Source organism: Ranitomeya imitator, chromosome 1 (assembly GCF_032444005.1).
Source record: "Ranitomeya imitator isolate aRanImi1 chromosome 1, aRanImi1.pri, whole genome shotgun sequence".
Taxonomy (NCBI): Eukaryota; Metazoa; Chordata; class Amphibia; order Anura; family Dendrobatidae; genus Ranitomeya; species Ranitomeya imitator.
Window position 1 is genome coordinate 224,511,141 of NC_091282.1, and position 18,775 is coordinate 224,529,915.

The following is an 18,775-nucleotide window of genomic DNA, read 5'->3' on the forward strand; positions in this document are numbered from 1 at the left end:
GATGTTGATCTCTTCTTCACAGATGAAAGTTGAAAGCCGGCTGATGCCAGTGTTGCGGTCTTCAGGCTTCACTGCCCAACAGATCTGCTCCAACTCTTCTGGCAGCAGCGTGCGGTCACCGATCTGACCCTCTGAGCCCTTAGTCTACAACGCTGCTCTCCACAGCAGTGAGCCTCCCACAAGCAATCTCCCGCTCGACATGCTCTGCAGTCCGGGGCCCCGTGCCCCAATCTCCCACTCGACGGCTTTGTCTGTCACAGTTGGCGGCGTTCCCCAGTCCTTCCTGCACCCGTCGCCACTTGCTATCACGAGGACCCAGACTACGTGTGGCGCACAGTAGGACTCTGTTCACTCTGCTCTCCGGCGGGAACTCTCTGTCGCTTCCCGAGCAAAACTCCTTTTTACCCCCTTCGCTTACCACGCCCCCTCTCTGCAGGTCATAGGTCCTTTCCGCCCTCCATTTCCTTCCCCCCTGCAACACTAGATGCGGCCCCGGTAGTTCCGGACCCAGTGCTCTGTTGATACCCTCAACCAAGTCTTCTTCCTTACAATACCATCAATGAAATGCAGCGCTTATGCAGCCCCATATTGTTACTGCCACCCCCATATATCACTCTAGGCACCATGTATTTTTCTAAATTCGTTTTTTCTAAATGCATGGTGCCTACAGTGAATCATGGTGGTGGTAGTGTCCTTACGTGGGTGTACAAGAAATATAAAGTCCAAAATTCTATGTGAAGCAAATATTTGTAAGTTCAAGGCTGCTGTGTGTTATAATAGTCTTTGGAATTAGAGACATTTATTATAATCGATTAATAATTTTTATAAACAGGTGATGTGTTGTAACTTTACAAGATAAGAAATCCCTTTTAAGAGCATCACAAATGGAGAACTCGACTACATCCAAAAGAACATTTTAGCTTCAGTTTGATCTTCGAACACTAGATGTCGCTGCAGTACAAGTATTGCCACTTTACCATAGAGTTACGTGAAGAGATGGATAGGTTAACAGGCTGGGACTTTCTGTACTTTCTTCCTATTGTTTCTGCTGGCATTGGATACAGGAAGGTCACATGGGTATGACGTCAGCAGAGGTCCTTTAGCCGACTTGGATTTAGCCTCTACCATGTCTGCTGCTGCTCTGTCTGCTCTATCTATGGAGGAAGAGGCACCGCCCCTTCCGGTCACATGGGCATGACGTCAGCAGAGGTCCTTTAGCCGACTTGGACTTAGCCTCTACCTAGACTTTACTGAGGTTGTAATGGCCGCTGCGTCTGCATTGTGGGCTTGGTAGTGGCCTGCGGTAGGCATGCGGTTCACAGCGCTATAGTAAATAATGGCTGAGGTGTGAGGGGAGAGCAGCGGCCGTCACCTCCCTGTACATTGGATGCAGGAGGGTCAGTGCTGAAGGAGAAGCGGCCATCACCTCCCTGTACATCGTCTATAGTGGGGCAGCGGCCGTCACCTCCCTGTACATCTATAGTGGGGCAGCGGCCATCACCTCCCTGTACATTGTCCATAGAAGGGTCAGTGCTGGAGGAGGGCAGCGGCCGTCACCTCCCTGTACATCGTCTATAGTGGGGCAGCGGCCGTCACCTCCCTGTACATCTATAGTGGGGCAGCGGCCATCACCTCCCTGTACATCGTCCATAGGAGGGTCAGTCCTGGGGTAGACTGCAATTACCACCCTGTACATCGTCTATAGTGGGGCAGCGGCCATCACCTCCCTGTACATTGTCCATAGAAGAGTCAGTGCTGGAGGAGGGCAGCGGCCGTCACCTCCCTGTACATCGTCTATAGTGGGGCAGCGGCCGTCACCTCCCTGTACATTGTCCATAGAAGGGTCAGTGCTGGAGGAGAAGTGGCCATTACCACCCTGTACATCGTATACAGGAGGGCCAATGCTGAGGGAGAGCAGCAGCCATCACCTCCCTGTACATCGTATACAGGAGGGCCAATGCTGAGGGAGAGCAGCGGCCGTCACCTCCCTGTACATCGTATACAGGAGGGCCAGTGCTGGAGGCAGACGGCCATTACCTGCCTGTACATTGCTTGTGGCTCTCCCAATGGCGTGTAAGTCGAAGGTGGCCCCCAGTGTAGACTTCGATCACAGCTGCTCGGACAGTGTGGAGTACTTGACTCTCAATTTCGGGCCCTTTGAGAGTGTTCACCGCTGGAGGAGGCTGCTGCCCTGTGATGAGTTTGTGGGGGCCAGGTAAGCCAGTCCCCCCTAGTGTAATGAGTGATGTGAGCTGCATGTATGGAGAGTGTAAAGCCTGTGACTAGTGTAACATCCCCATTGACAAACTAATCTGTCTGCTACTCATTCTATTAATAAGTCACAAAACATAGGGTGCGAGACACTATAAATTCAATAACACAACACAGTATCCTTAATTGCTGTAAATAGACACAAAGTGATTTCAGCAATATAGTAAAAACCATATTTTTATTAATATATCATTAAAAAAAAGAGAACAATTAAAATAAAATGGTGGGGAAAAAGCCTTCAATGGGGGGAAATGCAATAACTACAATCTGGGTCGGCTGAAGACCAATAAGAGACTGTGACATATTGAAGGCAGATTACCAATAAAGGGCAAAATGGTTACATGATCATAGTGATAGGTAATTTTGTCAATTAAGTCTCAACCAGAGCTATCTGCCCATTGTGCTTGCCAGTATAACGTATTTAGTGCTCTAATAAAGGCATAGATGGGAACAGACGCCATGGATATACCGGAAGTAGAGCTGCTATAAAGGTGCAAGGACAGCATGTGATCACTGAAGGTAATAATTAGTGATGAGCGAGTGTACTCGTTGCTCGGGTTTTCCCCAGCACGCTCAGGGGTCCTCCGAGTAATTTTTAGTGTTCGGAGATTTAGTTTTCATCGCACAGCTGAATGATTTACATCTATTAGCCAGGCTGAGTACATGTGGGGGTTGCCTGCTTGCTAGGGAATCCACACATGTAATCAAGCTGTCTAGTAGCTGTAAATCATTCAGCTGCAGTGATCTTCGAACACTAACAAATATTTGGAGATCACCCGAGCGTGCTCGGGAAAACCCGTGTAACGAGTATACTCACCCATCACTAGTGGGGAGTCAAGGGGTATCAAAAGTACTGGTATAATGCATAGGTGACACTAAATTGAATGATATTTTTACATGATATCATAAAAAGGTGGTGACAGATTCCCTTTAATAACACACCTCATCTATATTGCGTGAGTAGACGTCCTATACCTGGACACTGTATGTATATATGTGAGCATTTTACAGTAGTCGCAAAATATTTTTTCCTTGCATTTTGAGCTATTGTGCGTTGTTTTTAGTGATGAGCGAGTAAACTCGTTGCTCGTGTTTTCCAGAGCACGCTCGGGTGACCTACGAGTATTTGTTAGTGTTCGGAGATTACGTTTTCATCACCGCAGCTGAATGATTTACAGCTACTACCCAGCCTGAGTACATGTGGGGGTTGCCTGGTTGCTAGGGAATCCCCTCATGTAATCAAGCAGGCTAGTAGCTGTAAAGCTGCGGTGATGAAAACGTAATCTCCGAGCACTAACAAATAATCTGAGGTCACCCAAGCAACAAGTACACGCACTCATCACTAGTAATAATGCAAGAACAACCCTATAAAAAGCAATGTTGTGTGGCTGACATGTCAAGATGATAGACTTGAAGGGACAATAAAAGCAATGTACATCACCAGAAGAAGCTCAGGCACAACAGCGCAGGGGAAGGGCAGCTGCCTTGGTCTTTCTGAGGCTTCTTATACCAGTGATCTCCTCAGATGATGTACATATCTTTTTATCCGTTTCTCGTGAAGGGGTTAATAATGGCACATGCAGTTGATTGTGGAATATTTTGGTGGGAAGAAATTAAAGGAAATGACTTGTTACAACAAATGTGTGTAAAAGCAGCCTGCATGGCTGGGGGCCGGATTTTATACACTTGTAGCAATGAGACAAATTGAGAAACCTGAATTAGATGATTGTCCCATTCTCATACTTTTGTCGATGTAGTATATTCAGACACCTTTTTACTTGGGACTCTATTTCTGGTGTGCGGCCATAGTTGTAGTGTAGCCCCAACCTTCGTGTTTGTTTTTTCTTTCTTGATACAAACCGTTTTACCGCTCATCATGTTACTGTAATTTAGTTTTGTTTCATTGTATTTAAGGTTGAAGGAAGACTTTGACTCCATCTAGTTCAACCCATAGCCTAACCTAACATGCCCCAACATGTTGATCCAGAGGAAGGCAAAAAAAACCCATGTGGAAAAGAGTAAGCTCCACCTTGGGGAAAAAAATTCCTTCCCGACTCCACATACGGCAATCAGACTAGTTCCCTGGATCAACGCCCTATCAAGGAATCTACTGTATATACCCTGTAACATTATACTTTTCAAGAAAGGCATCCAGTCCCCTCTTAAATTTAAGTAATGAATCACTCATTACAACATACGGCAGAGAGTTCCATAGTCTCACTGCTCTAAAGGTACCGTCACACTCAGCGACGCTGCAGCGATATAGACAACGATCCGACCTAAACTAGATCGCTGGAGCGTCGCTGTTTAGGTCGCTGTAGAGACGTCAAACACAGCAGCTCCAGAATGATGCAGGAGCGATCCAGTGACGTAACGGCGACTCACTTCTTGTTCTCTCTGGTTGTTAGCTTCATGTCAAACAGCCGGAGTGTACCGATCCGACACACATCTAGGGGCCCTATGCTCGTTGCTGGCGTCGTTGCTTTTGATGTCAAACATGACGATACATGCCGACCTGGCGACAAAATAAAGTTCTGGACTTCTAGCTCCGACCAGCGATGGCACAGCGTGATCCAGATCGCTGCTGCGTGTCAAACACAACGAGATCGCTATCCAGGACGCTGCAACGTCATGGCTTGTTGTCGTTCTCTTTGCAAAGTTGCTGAGTGTGACGGTACCTTTACAGTAAAGAACCTGCGTCTGTTATTATGAGACAATTTGCATAATTAGCATATTACCCAGAGGAGCATTGCGGCTTTAAAGGTACCGTCACATTTAGCGACGCTGCAGCGATCTAGACAACGATCCCGATCGCTGCAGCGTCGCGGTGTGGTCGCTGGAGAGCTGTCACACAGACAGCTCTCCAGCGACCAACTATGCGAAGTCCACTAGTAACCAGGGTAAACATCGGGTTACTAAGCGCAGGGCCGCGCTTAGTAACCCGATGTTTACCCTAGTTACCAGTGCTAATGTAAAAAAAAACAAACACTACATACTTACATTCCGGTGTCTGTCCCCCGGCGCTGTGCTTTCCTGCACTGACTGTGAGCGCCGGCCAGCCGTAAAGCACAGCGGTGACGTCACCGCTGTAATCTGCTTTACGGCTGGCCGGCGCTGAATGTAAGTATGAAGTGTTTGGTTTTTTTTACATTTACACTGGTAACCAGGGTAAACATCGGGTTACTAAGCGCGGCCCTGCGCTTAGTAACCCGATGTTTACCCTGGTTACCAGTGAAGACATTGCTGAATCGGCGTCACACACGCCGATTCAGCGATGTCTGCGGGAGATTCAGCAACGAAATAAAGTTCTGGACTTTCTGCTCCGACCAACGATGTCACAGCAGGATCCAGATCGCTGCTGCGTGTCAAACACAACAATATCGCTATCCAGGAGGCATCAACGTCACGGATCGCTAGCGATATCGTTGTGAAGTTGGTCAGTGTGAAGGTACCTTAAGTCTCCTCATCTCGGCTTGCTTAGCATGTCGATCTCCGCAAGGAGAAACAATTCTTCTTGGATAACGGTCTGATGACTCTCACACAGCCAAACCAGATCTCTGCTTTGCACTGATGAGGGGCAGTACCCCAAAACACACTGTTTGCAAATTGAGATTCTGGTTTGGCTATTATCCTATCAACATTGACTTGTAGGATTGCTACCTTCCAATAGGTGGCACTAGAGTTCTAGCTCTCTTCCTTTTTGAAGAGACAATTTGCATAATTAGCATATTACCCAGAGGAGCATTGCGGCTTTTAAGTCTACTCATCTCTGCATGCTTTGCATGTCGATCTCCGCAAGGAGAAACGATACATCTTGTTATTATGTTTAAACCTTTTTTCCTCCAGACGTAGAGGATGCACCCTTGTCCCTGTCTCAGGTCTATGAGGAAAAAGATCATCAGAAAGGTCTTTGTACTGTCCCCTCATATATTTATACATTAAAATAAGATCACCCCTTAGCCTTCGTTTTTCCAAACTAAATAGCCCAAAGTGTAATAACCTATCTTGGTATTGCAGACCCCCCAGTCCTCTAATAACCTTGGTTGCTCTTCTCTGCACCCGCTCTAGTTCAGCTATGTCTTTCTTATACACCGGAGACCAAAACTGTACACAGTATTCTAAGTGTGGTGGCACTAGTGTCTTGTATAGAGGTAAATTTTGTTCTCCTCATAAGCATCTATGCCTCTTTTAATGCATCCCATTATTTTATTTGCCTTTGTAGCAGCTGCCTGACACTGGCCACTGAATGAGTTTGTCACCCACCCATACACCCAGGTCTTTTTCATTGATGGTTTTGCCCAGAGTTTTAGAATTAAGCACATAATTAGGCTAGTTTCACAATTGCGTTAGAATCCGCAGCGTTAAATCCGCAACCGCAAATGAAGGAAAAACCGCATGGAAACGTGCACAAACGCAGCGGTTTTTGGACGCATACGGTAACACATGCGGTTTAAAAAACGCAGCGTTTTCACGCTTTTGCATGCGTTTTGCATGCGTTTGCATTTTTGTGCCCATGGTGGAAAATTTTACAGGAGAAAAATCTAGATAACCAGACACCGCCAATGTGAGGGCGTGTATTACGGGATCTCTATATATAGACCATAGGACTGCTGAAATCTTCATATTTTGCTACTGTATCCTGTGTCATGATGGATCTTCGCATGGAGAGCTTTTATTTCAACCTGGATTTAAGCATCAAGCTGTTTCTTGCCTGTTCGTTTGCTTGGGAGCAACAAAGAAATCGAGAAAGACAGAGAAGGACACGGCATCAGCATTTTTGGCGACACCCCATTATCGAACTCCGGGAGAACCGTGGAGCCTATCACACGCTATATGGTGAGCTTAATGCCAACCCGAACAAATTCCCGGAATATACCCGGATGTCGCAAGACTCTTTTCGGGTTTGCTTGGTCGTATCCAAGGAGCTATCCGGAGACAGGACACCCAGCTCCATAGAGCGATTCCTGCAGAGGAACATCTGCTGGTTACATTAAGGTACGTAATAATTCTAAACAAATCCCAGTCATAATTATTGTTGGTCTGACATGTATTCTTTGTATTTTTCTTTATGAAGAAAAGAGAGCAGCATCCATCTCAGGTGAAAACGATTTCCAAAAAGGTGCTTTATTCTGCCATACAAAATTACAACGTTTCGGCCAAGGTGGCCTTTGTCAAGTATCAAAAGTGGCCATCTTAAATAGTGTGGAGCCCACATGGGCACCAATCACCATCGAGGGGCGGCCTTTATTAAATCTACATACAAATAAAATATGTGCACAAATAATAAACATCATATCGTCCTAAGAACAATAACAAATCCTCCTCAATAATAAACACAATAATTGACATAGAAAATCGCAGATCGGGGTATAATATATTTTCACAGCCCAGTAACTGTTTTTGTTGTTCCGTTGTCATGGCATAGATTCACCCAATCATCGGATCTTCATAGAGCACATCCCCTTTCTTCTCCAATCACTGTGCTTTGAGGAAAAGGCGCACAATGTACAGTCACCCAATCAGCTAACCCGCGCTGGAAGGTGTGTCACCCACCCTAAGACGCCGGCGCGTGCGCACAGAAAGCACCGCGCCGCCGGTCACATGACCGTCCCACGGCGCCGCCCCACACGCCGCGCCCGGCGTCATACACCTAGCGCCGGCAACTGAAGGAAGCAGACGCAGCGCGGCGTAAGAGGGTTGGCATGGAGACACCATAGCGTACAGACGCCAGGGACTCCAGCCCGCCCACACTCCACACCGCGCATGCGTCAACAGTGACGACGCAAACATAGGTAAATCCATAGCAATTATGTATTTACTGCGGAGAGATAAAGCTGATTTAACAAATAAGGAACACAGGGAGGAGAAGAAGAAAAAAAGGGGGACGGGAAAAAGGGCATAAAAACCCCCCAGATTCTAGGGCGATCATAAAATGCCAGATAATATAATACAAACAACCTCCGTCTGTTCCTCAGGTATCAAATCATCGACCCACTATAGGAAGAAAAAAGAAGAAAAAAACATATTACAACAAAATCAATTAAAAAAACAAATAACCACATATTTAAAATACACAGAGGGGGAGTATACGCTCCCAATGAGTAGGGGGGACACTATTTGCATATCATTGGAACTCAATTTATAGACCATACAATGTCTTAAATACCTAGATAGTGAAGGTTATGACACACAAATCTGTAGATTATAATCTACATTCAACCCACTGGGCTGTAGTGTCTCCAATACTGAGATCCACCTCAACTCTTTTTGCTTCAGTTTAAGTGTCCTATCGCCACCCCTCCTCAAGGCGATTGGTGCCCATGTGGGCTCCACACTGTTTAAGATGGCCACTTTTGATACTTTGTATACTTGACAAAGGCCACCTTGGCCGAAACGTTGTAATTTTGTATGGCAGAATAAAGCACCTTTTTGGAAATCGTTTTCACCTGAGATGGATGCTGCTCTCTTTTCTTCTTTGAGTTTTCCTGGTCTGATTTGGATCCTTGGACTTTGGAGCGTGCATCCTTCAAGCCGAGTGCTGATGGTTGAATTTACCTACTTGTATTTTTCTTTATGTCTTTAGCAGAACAACACCATAAATAGAATTGATTGTAATTTTTTTTTTAATTTATTTTATTACAGATTTCTGGCAACCAGAGAGAGCTTATCATCCCTCCACTCCCAGTACCGGCTTGGAATTTCCACCCTGTCCGGAATAGTTGCGGACACCTGCCAGGCTTTGTGGAACATTCTCCGGGATGAGTTTATACCCCTACCCACCGAGGACATGTGGATGGGAATTGCAGAGAAATTCTGGAGTGTGTGTGATTTCCCCAACTGTTTGGGTGTGGTGGATGGAAAGCACATACCCATTATCAAACCAGCCAGAACAGGATCGGAGTACTTGAACTACAAAAAATATTTTTCTGTTGTGCTCATGGCAATATCAGATGCGGACTGTCGCTTCATCGCTGTGGACATTGGAGCTTTTGGCTGTGGCAATGATTCCCAGACTTTCAAGAACTCTGATATGGGCCAACGTGTGTATGGCAAAAATTTTAATTTGCCACGACCACGACCTCTCCCCAACACTCAAGGCCCACTGATGCCATTTGTTATGGTTGGGGATGAGGCGTTTCAGATGTGTGAAAACTTACTGAAACCATATTCCAGTCGGGACTTAAACCACACTAAAAGGATCTTTAACTACAGACTGACCAGGGCCCAAAGAACAGTAGAGTGTACCTTTGGCATTCTAGTCTCAAAATGGCGCATTCTTGCAACAGCCATTAATCTAAAAATGGAGACAGTCGATGAGGTGGTCAAAGCCTGTGTGGTTCTTCACAATTACATTATGGCTAAGGAGTGACACAATATTAAACTGGATGAACCAGTTGCAAACCCATTGCCAGATTACCAGCATCACCCGCTGCGGTAAACTGTTGAAGTTGGCCACATGCGGGACCAATTTGCTGCCTTTTTTTATTCTGATATTGGACGTGTGGCATGGCAGGACAATATTGTGTAAAATGTCCTGTTGGGTTTGGGTCTGTACCAGTTATGTTTTAAATGTTACTAATATTTGTTGTTAATAACCTATGTGTTTTTGTTATCTTGACCGTGTCTCCTATGTATTTCCTCTACAAACCACTTAAGGTACCGTCACATTTAGCTACGCTGCAGCGATATAGACAACGATGCCGATCGCTGCAGCGTCGCTGTTTAGGTCGTTGTGTGGTCGCTGGAGAGCTGTCACACAGACAGTTCTCCAGCGACCAACGATGCCGAAGTCCCCGGGTAAACATCGGGTTACTAAGCGCAGGGCTGCGCTTAGTAACCCGATGTTTACCCTGGTTACCATTGTAAAAGTTAAAAAAAACAAACAGTACATACTTACATTCCGGTGTCTGTCCCCCGGCGTCAGCTTCCCTGCACTGTCTCAGCGCCGGCCGGCCGTAAAGTAGAGCACAAACACATTACTACCAAACATTTACAAAAGTTAAGCGCCAACTCCTGTGGAATAGAAACATAGAGATTAAGGCAATACTACACAACCTAATACACCCAAAAATATTTACGTTCTCTGGGCAAGGACCGGTCTCAAAAATGCCAGAATGCGGTGGTATTTATATTTTCTGATCCTTGCTCCAGAACCACTAGGAACCCGGCTCTCTTGACGAAGGTCCTTGTTGAAGCGATCCTTCATTGAACGTCAGCTTGTTTTGACTTTGAGCACTGTTGAAAAAACAAAAAAGAATGGTTAGACAATGGACTTTTGGCCGTGATCACACAACTGTGTGATCATGGCCAAGGTCATTGCTGCATCACACTGCATTGCAATACTTAAATAATGCATTTTGGACCCGAGTCGGGGCATTGTCCCAGCCATCCCACATCGCTTTGGCCACCTCATTCCATAGCCGCCGGATCGTCACGTTGTCCGAGTGCTGCGGAACCCGGGTGTCCCACAACGGGACTCAAGTCATGAACCAGGGAGATAAAGAGGTCATTTTCAATGAGGTCCTCATCCCGTTCTGGAACCTAAAAAATAAAGACATTAATGTTGGATACATTAACATAAGGAAAAGAAAGAAAACAGAGACAGAAAACTGGCATGAATATTGAAAGTCAAGAAACAAAAGGAGTCAAGAAGAAAAAGGGAAAGAAAGAGGATAGTCAGCCAGGTATACTTACACGCTGCCGCCTAGCCCCCCGACTGTGACCCCGCTGCTCCTGCTCAGCCTCTGCCGCTGTGGAAGAAGTGCTCTAAAAAAAGAAAAAAAAAATTGTCATGTGTAGATGTAACAGTGAATACTTACCAATCTGAGGAGGTGAGTACTCACTTCACTGACATGTTCGGCTTGTGCAGGCCCTTGCTCTTCCTCAGAAGAAGATGACATTCTGATGCATGCAGAAAGAAAGAAATGGCAGAAATTAGGACATATAGAGACAGAAAATAGAAAATAAAGGCATTGACTAGGAGACATACATTGTTCAGCGTGTAGATTCCTTCCTGTGTCTGCTCTGCTGCGTCTACTCTTGTTCTCAGTCTGCTGAGTAGTGACCTGCAAATGTCCACTCCCTCCTTTTATCACTGTGTTTGTGGGGGGTGGCTAATCAGTGTCTAGACATGTTTTCCTGTGGTACAACGCAAAATCCAAAAGAATGGAATTGTTATGAAGGGGTTAATAATGGCGCTTTAAAAAAAAAAAAACAGGTCTGTAAATTTGACCAGCTACTGTCCGTTATCGCATAACTGCTTTTAGTCTTCCACTATGTTCTGTAACCCTTGTGCATCTTGAGAAATATGATGTACAGATCGTCTAGGACACAAACAGAACACCAGATAGAAAATAAGTGGAACTACCAATCTTGGAAAATATATAGCAAAATAAGATTAAGATATAACTTTTAATAATTCTTAAAATAGACCCTTAGTCTCAATGAGAAAAAAAAAAGGCAAACACAACAGACCTGTAAACATATAAAGTATATAGGAATTAACATAGGACTCTAAAATTAGGTGTAGAGAGGGGGTGATAAGTCATTACTGCTATTGGGAACACACGCATGGTTTGGCCTACGTGTTGGTGAGCAAAAGACACAAATGCCGTGATGAGTGGAATCATTGCCTGCCAGGAGCAGACCTGTGTAGTGTTCATTACTGATCCATGTATTCATTCTGTGTTTTACAGACGAAGTAAACATACAGTTGTAGCTTACAAGGACGCCATTTACGTCTTTGGCGGTGATAACGGGTAAGTGACATTCAGGCTTTTTGATATCTTAATTGTTTAGATTATATAAATGCAGACTAATAGGGCAAATAGTAGTGAGTGTGCGTCTCTGATACAGATAGATAACGACATCACAATTTCTGACGAATTTCCTGAGAATCACGCCGATGCTAAAGTTGCCTATTAGTGATGAGCGGACGTGTGCTAACCGAGTGTCTTTGGCGTCCTCGGATAATGTTCCGGGTCCCCGCAGCTGCCTGTCTCACAGTCGTCAGACAGCCGCGATGCATACAGTTATTGCCTAACAAACAGGCGATCCCTGCATGTGTGGCAGCTGCCGAACAGCCACGAGACGGGCAGCCTCGGGGACCCGAACATTATCCGAGCACGCCAAAGACACTCAGTTAGCACACGAGCATGCTCAGATAACACGTTCACCCATCGCTATTCCCTATACAAATGATCAAACAGGCAGAAATCTACCAATGCTCCACCCCTGTAAATGTCTGTGGGACGATAGGGCATGCTGGTATTCATCATGCCCAATCCTTTGTTCCATCTCCTTATTAAAAGCACAGAGCCCAGCCAGGCGTGCATGTAAGTGAGCGTGCAGCTTCTGTGTTCCAGAAATGTAATGCTGCTTTCAGAATCTGTGTTCTGCTGGACTTTATATATTCGGTGGCACGCTGAGGCCGCGGACTGATCTGTCTGTGTCATCTAGGAAATGAAAGGCAGGGGAACCTCCATTAAGGTTTCACTTGTCCCTGGAGTTATATTTTTATGATAGTTATTATTTTAGTGTTAGATAATTCTAAAGAGATATCAAATTGTTCTCGTCATAACATTGTAATCGGTATTGCTTCAGTTCTCACCCTTATTATCTGGTCTATATATTAAATCAGTAAGGTAGTAGAGCAGACTGTTGTAGATGGGTGCAAAACCGCCCTGGGGTCACTGGGTCAGTGCCCGCCGCAGGACAAAAGGGGCCGACATTGGGTGCTGCTTCACTTCTGTCTACAATGTTACTTATTTTCATTATAAGTAAAGATCAACAGACTGAAAAATAATAGTAAAAACCAGCAACAAATTAACCATTTGAAGATTGTGAAACAAGTCGCTGAGATTTTTAGATCTCTGCAGTGTGCTATCCTTAGGCTATGTGCACACGCCAGGATTCTTTGCAGAAATTTCCTGAACAAAACCGGACTTTTTCCGCAGGAAATCCACATGCGTTTTTTGTGTGTTTTTTATCGCGTTTTTTTGTGCGCATTTTTCACGTTTTTTTCCGGAGCTTCCCAATGCATTAAATAGTGGAAAATCCACAAAATTAATGAACATGCTGCGTTTTTTTACCAACATGTGCACAAAAATTACGGATTGCATTCTATTAATAGGATGCTTAATGGATGCGTTTTTTTCTCTGTTTTATCGCGTTTTTATAGCGAAAATTCCGGAACGCGTGCACACAGCCTTATACATTGACTTGGTCTGGAGAAGAATGTAGCAAAGGTTTCGATTGTAGATAAGATGGATGACAGGCGTGATTCACTATAAATACTTATTGGAAATAAATTGCTCTGTTTTTCCTACTTTCTATGGAGTTTCTGATGACGGAATGTGTATTCATTCAGCCTTTATAATCAACAGGAAGAACATGTTAAACGACTTGCTGCGATTTGATGTGAAGGACTGCTCCTGGTGCAGGTACAGCGTGTGATCAAACCCCCAATACTTTCCTGCTCAGAGTTGGAGATCTTCCCACTTCCATATTTAATAGTGATGAGCGAACGTTGTCGGATAAGATGTTATCTGAGCATGCTCTGGTGCTCACAGTGTCTTCGGCGTGCTCGAATAATATGCCCGAGTCCCCACGTCTGGATGTCTCTCCGCTGTTCAACAGCCGCAACACATGCAGGAATTGCCTAACAAACAGCGAGACGTGTAGCCGCGGGGACCCAAACATATTTATACGAGCACACCGAAGATGACCAATTACACCTGCTCATCACTAATATTTAACTGTTGCATGCCCATACCCCATTCACATTCTTCATGCCGCTAATTTTTTTCTGTTCTTGAAAAATAAAAATTAGAAATTAAATATGAAGCATGTCAATTATTTGCCAGAAAGACAATGGGGCTAATCCTTTTTCTGGTCCGCGGCACATCAGCTTAGAATTTCTGCTGTGGATCTTTTTGGAAACATCCGATTTTACTGTAGGTAAATCTTAGACCTGTGATCGTACCTCAACTTATATTGTTTTGTTTTCAAAAAGGGCTTTCACTACAGGAACCCCACCAGCACCAAGATATCACCATTCTGCCGTAGTCTATGGAAGCAGCATGTTTGTGTTTGGTGAGTAGCCTGAAAACGGGGAAATCTGATTTTTACAGCATATTAGAATATCTTGAATATTTTTTTCACTAGTGACTTTTGTCATTTACAACTACCCTGATATCTAACTAGGATTGTCTGTTTTATTTACCAGGCGGCTATACCGGTGACATCTATTCCAATTCCAATCTGAAGAATAAGAATGACCTCTTTGAGTACAAGTTTGGCACTGGCCTATGGACGGAATGGAAAATTGAAGGAAGGTTAGTAGACATTAAAACACAGAGGTAGTAAAGCAAAGAAACAGATGCATATATGTTTAATATCAGATACAAATGGATGTGTGATACACACATGGGGGTGTGAAAGTGAACTGTCCACTCCCAACCGTCAGATAATGCCCCATTTGTAGCTGGTTTCCCACGGTGCATTTAGTTGTGCTGATTTTATATTTATATAAGGCTATGTTCACACGTTGAGTTTTTGCTGCGTTTTTTTCTGCAGGCAAAACCTGCTCTCTTGGCAGTAAAAAAGCTGTTTCAAAAAGCCGTTTTTGCTGCGTTTGCTGCGTTTTTGTTGTCTCCTGTGCATGTTGATAAAGTTAGTGGCCCAGAAAAAGCATGGCTTGACTTCCTTAGGGTTTTTTCTCACCAAAAAAGCAGCAAAAACTGATACCTGCATTTTTGGAACTCCCCTTTGTTTCCTGTAGGTGGAAAAATGCTGCGAATACGTGTACGGCGCATGTTGTGTCCCTCCCTTTGATGTGGACATTTCATGTGATCATGCCGGAAGTGCCTTACTAATCCCTCCCATCGGTGACCCCGTCACATGATCGCGGGTCGCCGATGGGTCAGCATGACCTCTATGGTTGTCATTGCTGGATTTCTACCCAATGGTCAGCGCTTATAGCAAGTGATCATTTCTCTATCGCCTTTCATTGGGGGACACAGGAACCATGGGTGTATGCTGCTGCCACTAGGAGGCTGACACTATGCAAATAAAAAAGTTAGCTCCTCCTCTGCAGTGTACACCCTACCGACAGGAAGTAGGATATTCAGTTTAGCTTAGTGTCAGTAGGAGGTGGACACGGGTCTTTCATTAGACCCTTATCTACCTCAATGTACGTCATTTTCTTTTCAGGTTTTCCGGAGGGATACAGGGTGAACAGTCACACCTGTAGTCCCACAATACGGACTATGAGTACGGCGTGTACTGCCACCCCGTATCCTCATAGATCCCTCTCCAGGACCAAGATCCTAGCACACAAGCGTGCTCAGAAGTCCGGTCCTGGCTCCGTCCCCCACCCACTCGCCCACCAGAGCCTGTCGGTTGCGGAGACGAGGACGTCCATCAGCTCCTGGACGTCTCATTCCTCTTCAGGTTAGTACCGGCGTGGGAGGTTTGAGGTGAGTATTTTCCCCATACCATCCCAGATCATTCAAGGGTAAGTATACAGATGAAGAAAGGTGAGTATTTTCTCCCCTGTCTAGCAATCTAAGAGTGGGGCTCAGGGGTTGTTTTATGGGGAAGTCACTGTGTCCCACAGTTTGGGGTCCAGGGCTCTTACCTCACCCTGGATCTCTCTTCAGCTTCCCTTGTGCGGCACATGGGTCCACCAGAGAAGGGGTTCATTGCGGCGGTAGCGCCGGGGCCTTGTAAGGTTTCCACGGCGTCTCTCCCCCACAGCGGTCACCAGGCTCTAATCCAGGCCCGGCTTCGGTCGGGGCCTGGACCTTTTCCGCCGGCCACCGGGGGCTAATTTAGGCCCCGGCTTCTGTCGGGGCCTAGTGCGGCGTTTCGGCCCCGCCCCCATCCTCTTTCCGGCGGGTCTTTCTCCCGCGTTTTCCCCCTTCTCTCCGGCGCTTTGCCCCAGCCACTCCCTGGCCTAGGCACAGACCGCGCCGCAGTGACTCTAGCCCCCGCTCTCTCCGTCGGGTGCACTAGCCTTGCGGGGCCTCCACGCCGCGGCTTCCATTCCCGACGGCCACCGGGAGCTAATTTAGGCCCCGGCTTCGGTCGGGGCCTAGTGCGGCGTTATGGCTCCGCCCCCGTCCTCTTTCCGGCGGGCTTTTCTCCCGCGTCTTCCCCTCTCTCCTCTCCGGCGCTTAGCCCCGCCCACTCCTCTTGGCCTCAGCACAGACTGCGGCCGGCGCCATCTTTGTACTCTCAATCATGCAGCTTCAGCGCCGGCTGCTTTCGGCGCTTCTTGGCTCATGCTGCGGACTTCAGAGTGCGGGGCCTTACACCACTCCCGGCGTGTGGACCCAGCGGTGATTTCTTACAGGACCTGCCTTCCCTGCCGACCTCCTCCTACAGCCGAAGCTATCCACAGGACATCTTCCGTGAGTAGCTCTGCACTGCAGACCAATACCCTTCCTCTGCTTTAGTCAGGCTTCTTTTGTGCTCTCCTGTAAGGGCAGGTTCCCCTTAGGTCAGTCCTCTCCCACCTGTCAGGACTGCAGCGATCCCACATCGTTCTGGGCTCCCCCCCCCCCCTCTGCCCCGAGAGAGTGAGGTCCCTATCCCAGTGTGGGCTTCCGCTCTGTCTCAATCTGTGGCGGATCTCACCAGGGTATCCCAGACCCCGGTGTCCGTTCTGGATAGATTGTCCTGGCAGACCTCCGCAGTAGCCAGCGGGTCACGGTAGCCCCGTCTGAGCCTACCAGGATAGGCCTTAAAGAGGTCCAGACCGGAGCGCCATTGTGACTCCTCTTCCCGTTCCATCTCGCCTCACGGCCCATTTCAGCGGTCAGCTTCTTCCCGATCCTCTCCCGAGTCAGGCGAGGCGTTTTCGGACGCACCTTCAGAGGGACGTTTTGGAGCTGCATTCTGACCAAATCGCTAACATGAGGGATATGGTTCAGAGCCTCACTGGAGCAATCAACCAGACCCGTGGCATCAAAGATCCCTCTACGGAACGCGCGGATCAGGCGGTTTCGTTTAGACGGTCGAAGCCACCTTCCAAGGTCTTCGCTTCTCACCCTGAATTCGAGAAGGCCCTGACGAGAGAAAAAGAGAATCCGACCAGCCGCTTTCAGAGAGGAAAGCGCCTTGGCGTTTTTTATATCCCTTTTCTCTGGAGCTCACCGCTTATTGGACTCTGTCCTCCAACACGGTCCTCCCGCTATCTGGCGGAGCATCTCTGAAAGATTCTAACTATAGAGTCATAGAATCCTTTGCGAGCTCAGCTTTCGAATCGGCTGCGTCTATTTTTGCCCGGCCATTGCTTATACTTGGGTTTCATTATCCATATCCAAAGGTCACACAACTCCGTCGGAGCATTCTGGACGGGGCCCTCCTGGACAGCTGGCGGAGCTTGCCAACCAGTTTTCTCATGCGGGTGAATACTTGGTCTCCGCTTCCCTGGATGCCGCGTCTTTTGCGGCTCAGGTGTCCAGCAATGCCGTTGCCATCCGTCAGTCCTTTTGGCTCAAGGCCTGACAGGCGGATTTGTCTTCAAAAAGTCCCTTACCAGCCTGCCTTTTTCAGTGTTCACGTCGCTTTGGTTCTAAGTTGGGCCAAATCATTAGGACGCTACCGGGGGGCACAAGTCTACACCTCATCGCCCCCTTCCTAGATGGCAATTTCGGTCCTTTCGGCCTTTACGTCGCTTCGTGGCGTCAAACTCCTTTTCCCCGCAGCAACAGAGGCCACAGGCACGTCAAGAGTAGAAGACTGTTTCCTTTAGACCACACGCCTTCCTGGCGCTCCCGCTACTCCCAGGGTAGATCCTCCAGGGCTAGGACTGGAGGATCCACCTCGGCATGACTCACAGCAAGACGCCAGCCCACTTCCCAGGATGGGCTGTTTTCCCTTCTTCAGGGATGTCTGGATCCCCTCAGCAGAGGACGCATGGGTCAGGGAAGTTGTATCCTCGGGATACAAAATAGAGTTCGTTTCACAACTCAGGGATCGTTTCTTCGGATCCCGACCCCAAGAGTCCCCGTTCTAGTTCCGGGTCTTCTTCGCAGCCACCGCTTCTCTCCTCAAAGCCGGAGTAATAGTTCCCGTCCCAGAAAAAGAACGGTTCACTGGTTGCTATTCCAATCTTTTGTGGTACTGAAAGAAGAAAAGAATAAGAAAAAAAAAAAAAAAAAGGGCAAGTTTCGTCCCATTCTGGATCTCAAATTGCTGAACTGGAGAGTTTGTCTGAGACTCTTAAGGATGGATTCCCATCGTTCAGTAATTGCTTCCATGGAGGTTCGAGAACTTTTGTGTTCCATAGAAATTCAGGACGCCTACCTTCATGTCTCGATTTTCCCGGGACATCACAGATTCCTGTGCTTTGTGGTGCTCCAGGACCATTTTCAGTTCTTCACCCTGCCGTTCGTTCTCGCAACCGCTTCCAGGGTTTGCACGAAGACCATGGCGGCGCTGATAGCCATCTTGATGGTCAGAGGCTTATTATTTTTTTCTGTACCTCGGCGACATC

The 18,775-nt window shown here is 46.8% G+C and overlaps 1 protein-coding gene across 1 annotated transcript in view; it reads left to right on the forward strand.

Annotated features, from left to right (window-relative positions):
- Nucleotides 1–1,041: 1,041 nt before the first annotated feature.
- Nucleotides 1,042–18,775, forward strand: part of LZTR1 (leucine zipper like post translational regulator 1) — an 86,376-nt gene continuing 68,642 nt past the window's right edge. The window contains exons 1-5 of the mRNA XM_069754171.1: nucleotides 1,042–2,215; nucleotides 11,967–12,029; nucleotides 13,656–13,712; nucleotides 14,285–14,364; nucleotides 14,498–14,606. Coding sequence (XP_069610272.1) covers nucleotides 2,067–2,215; nucleotides 11,967–12,029; nucleotides 13,656–13,712; nucleotides 14,285–14,364; nucleotides 14,498–14,606 — 458 coding nt within the window. The 5' untranslated portion in view covers nucleotides 1,042–2,066. The remainder of the gene's footprint in view (nucleotides 2,216–11,966; nucleotides 12,030–13,655; nucleotides 13,713–14,284; nucleotides 14,365–14,497; nucleotides 14,607–18,775) is intronic.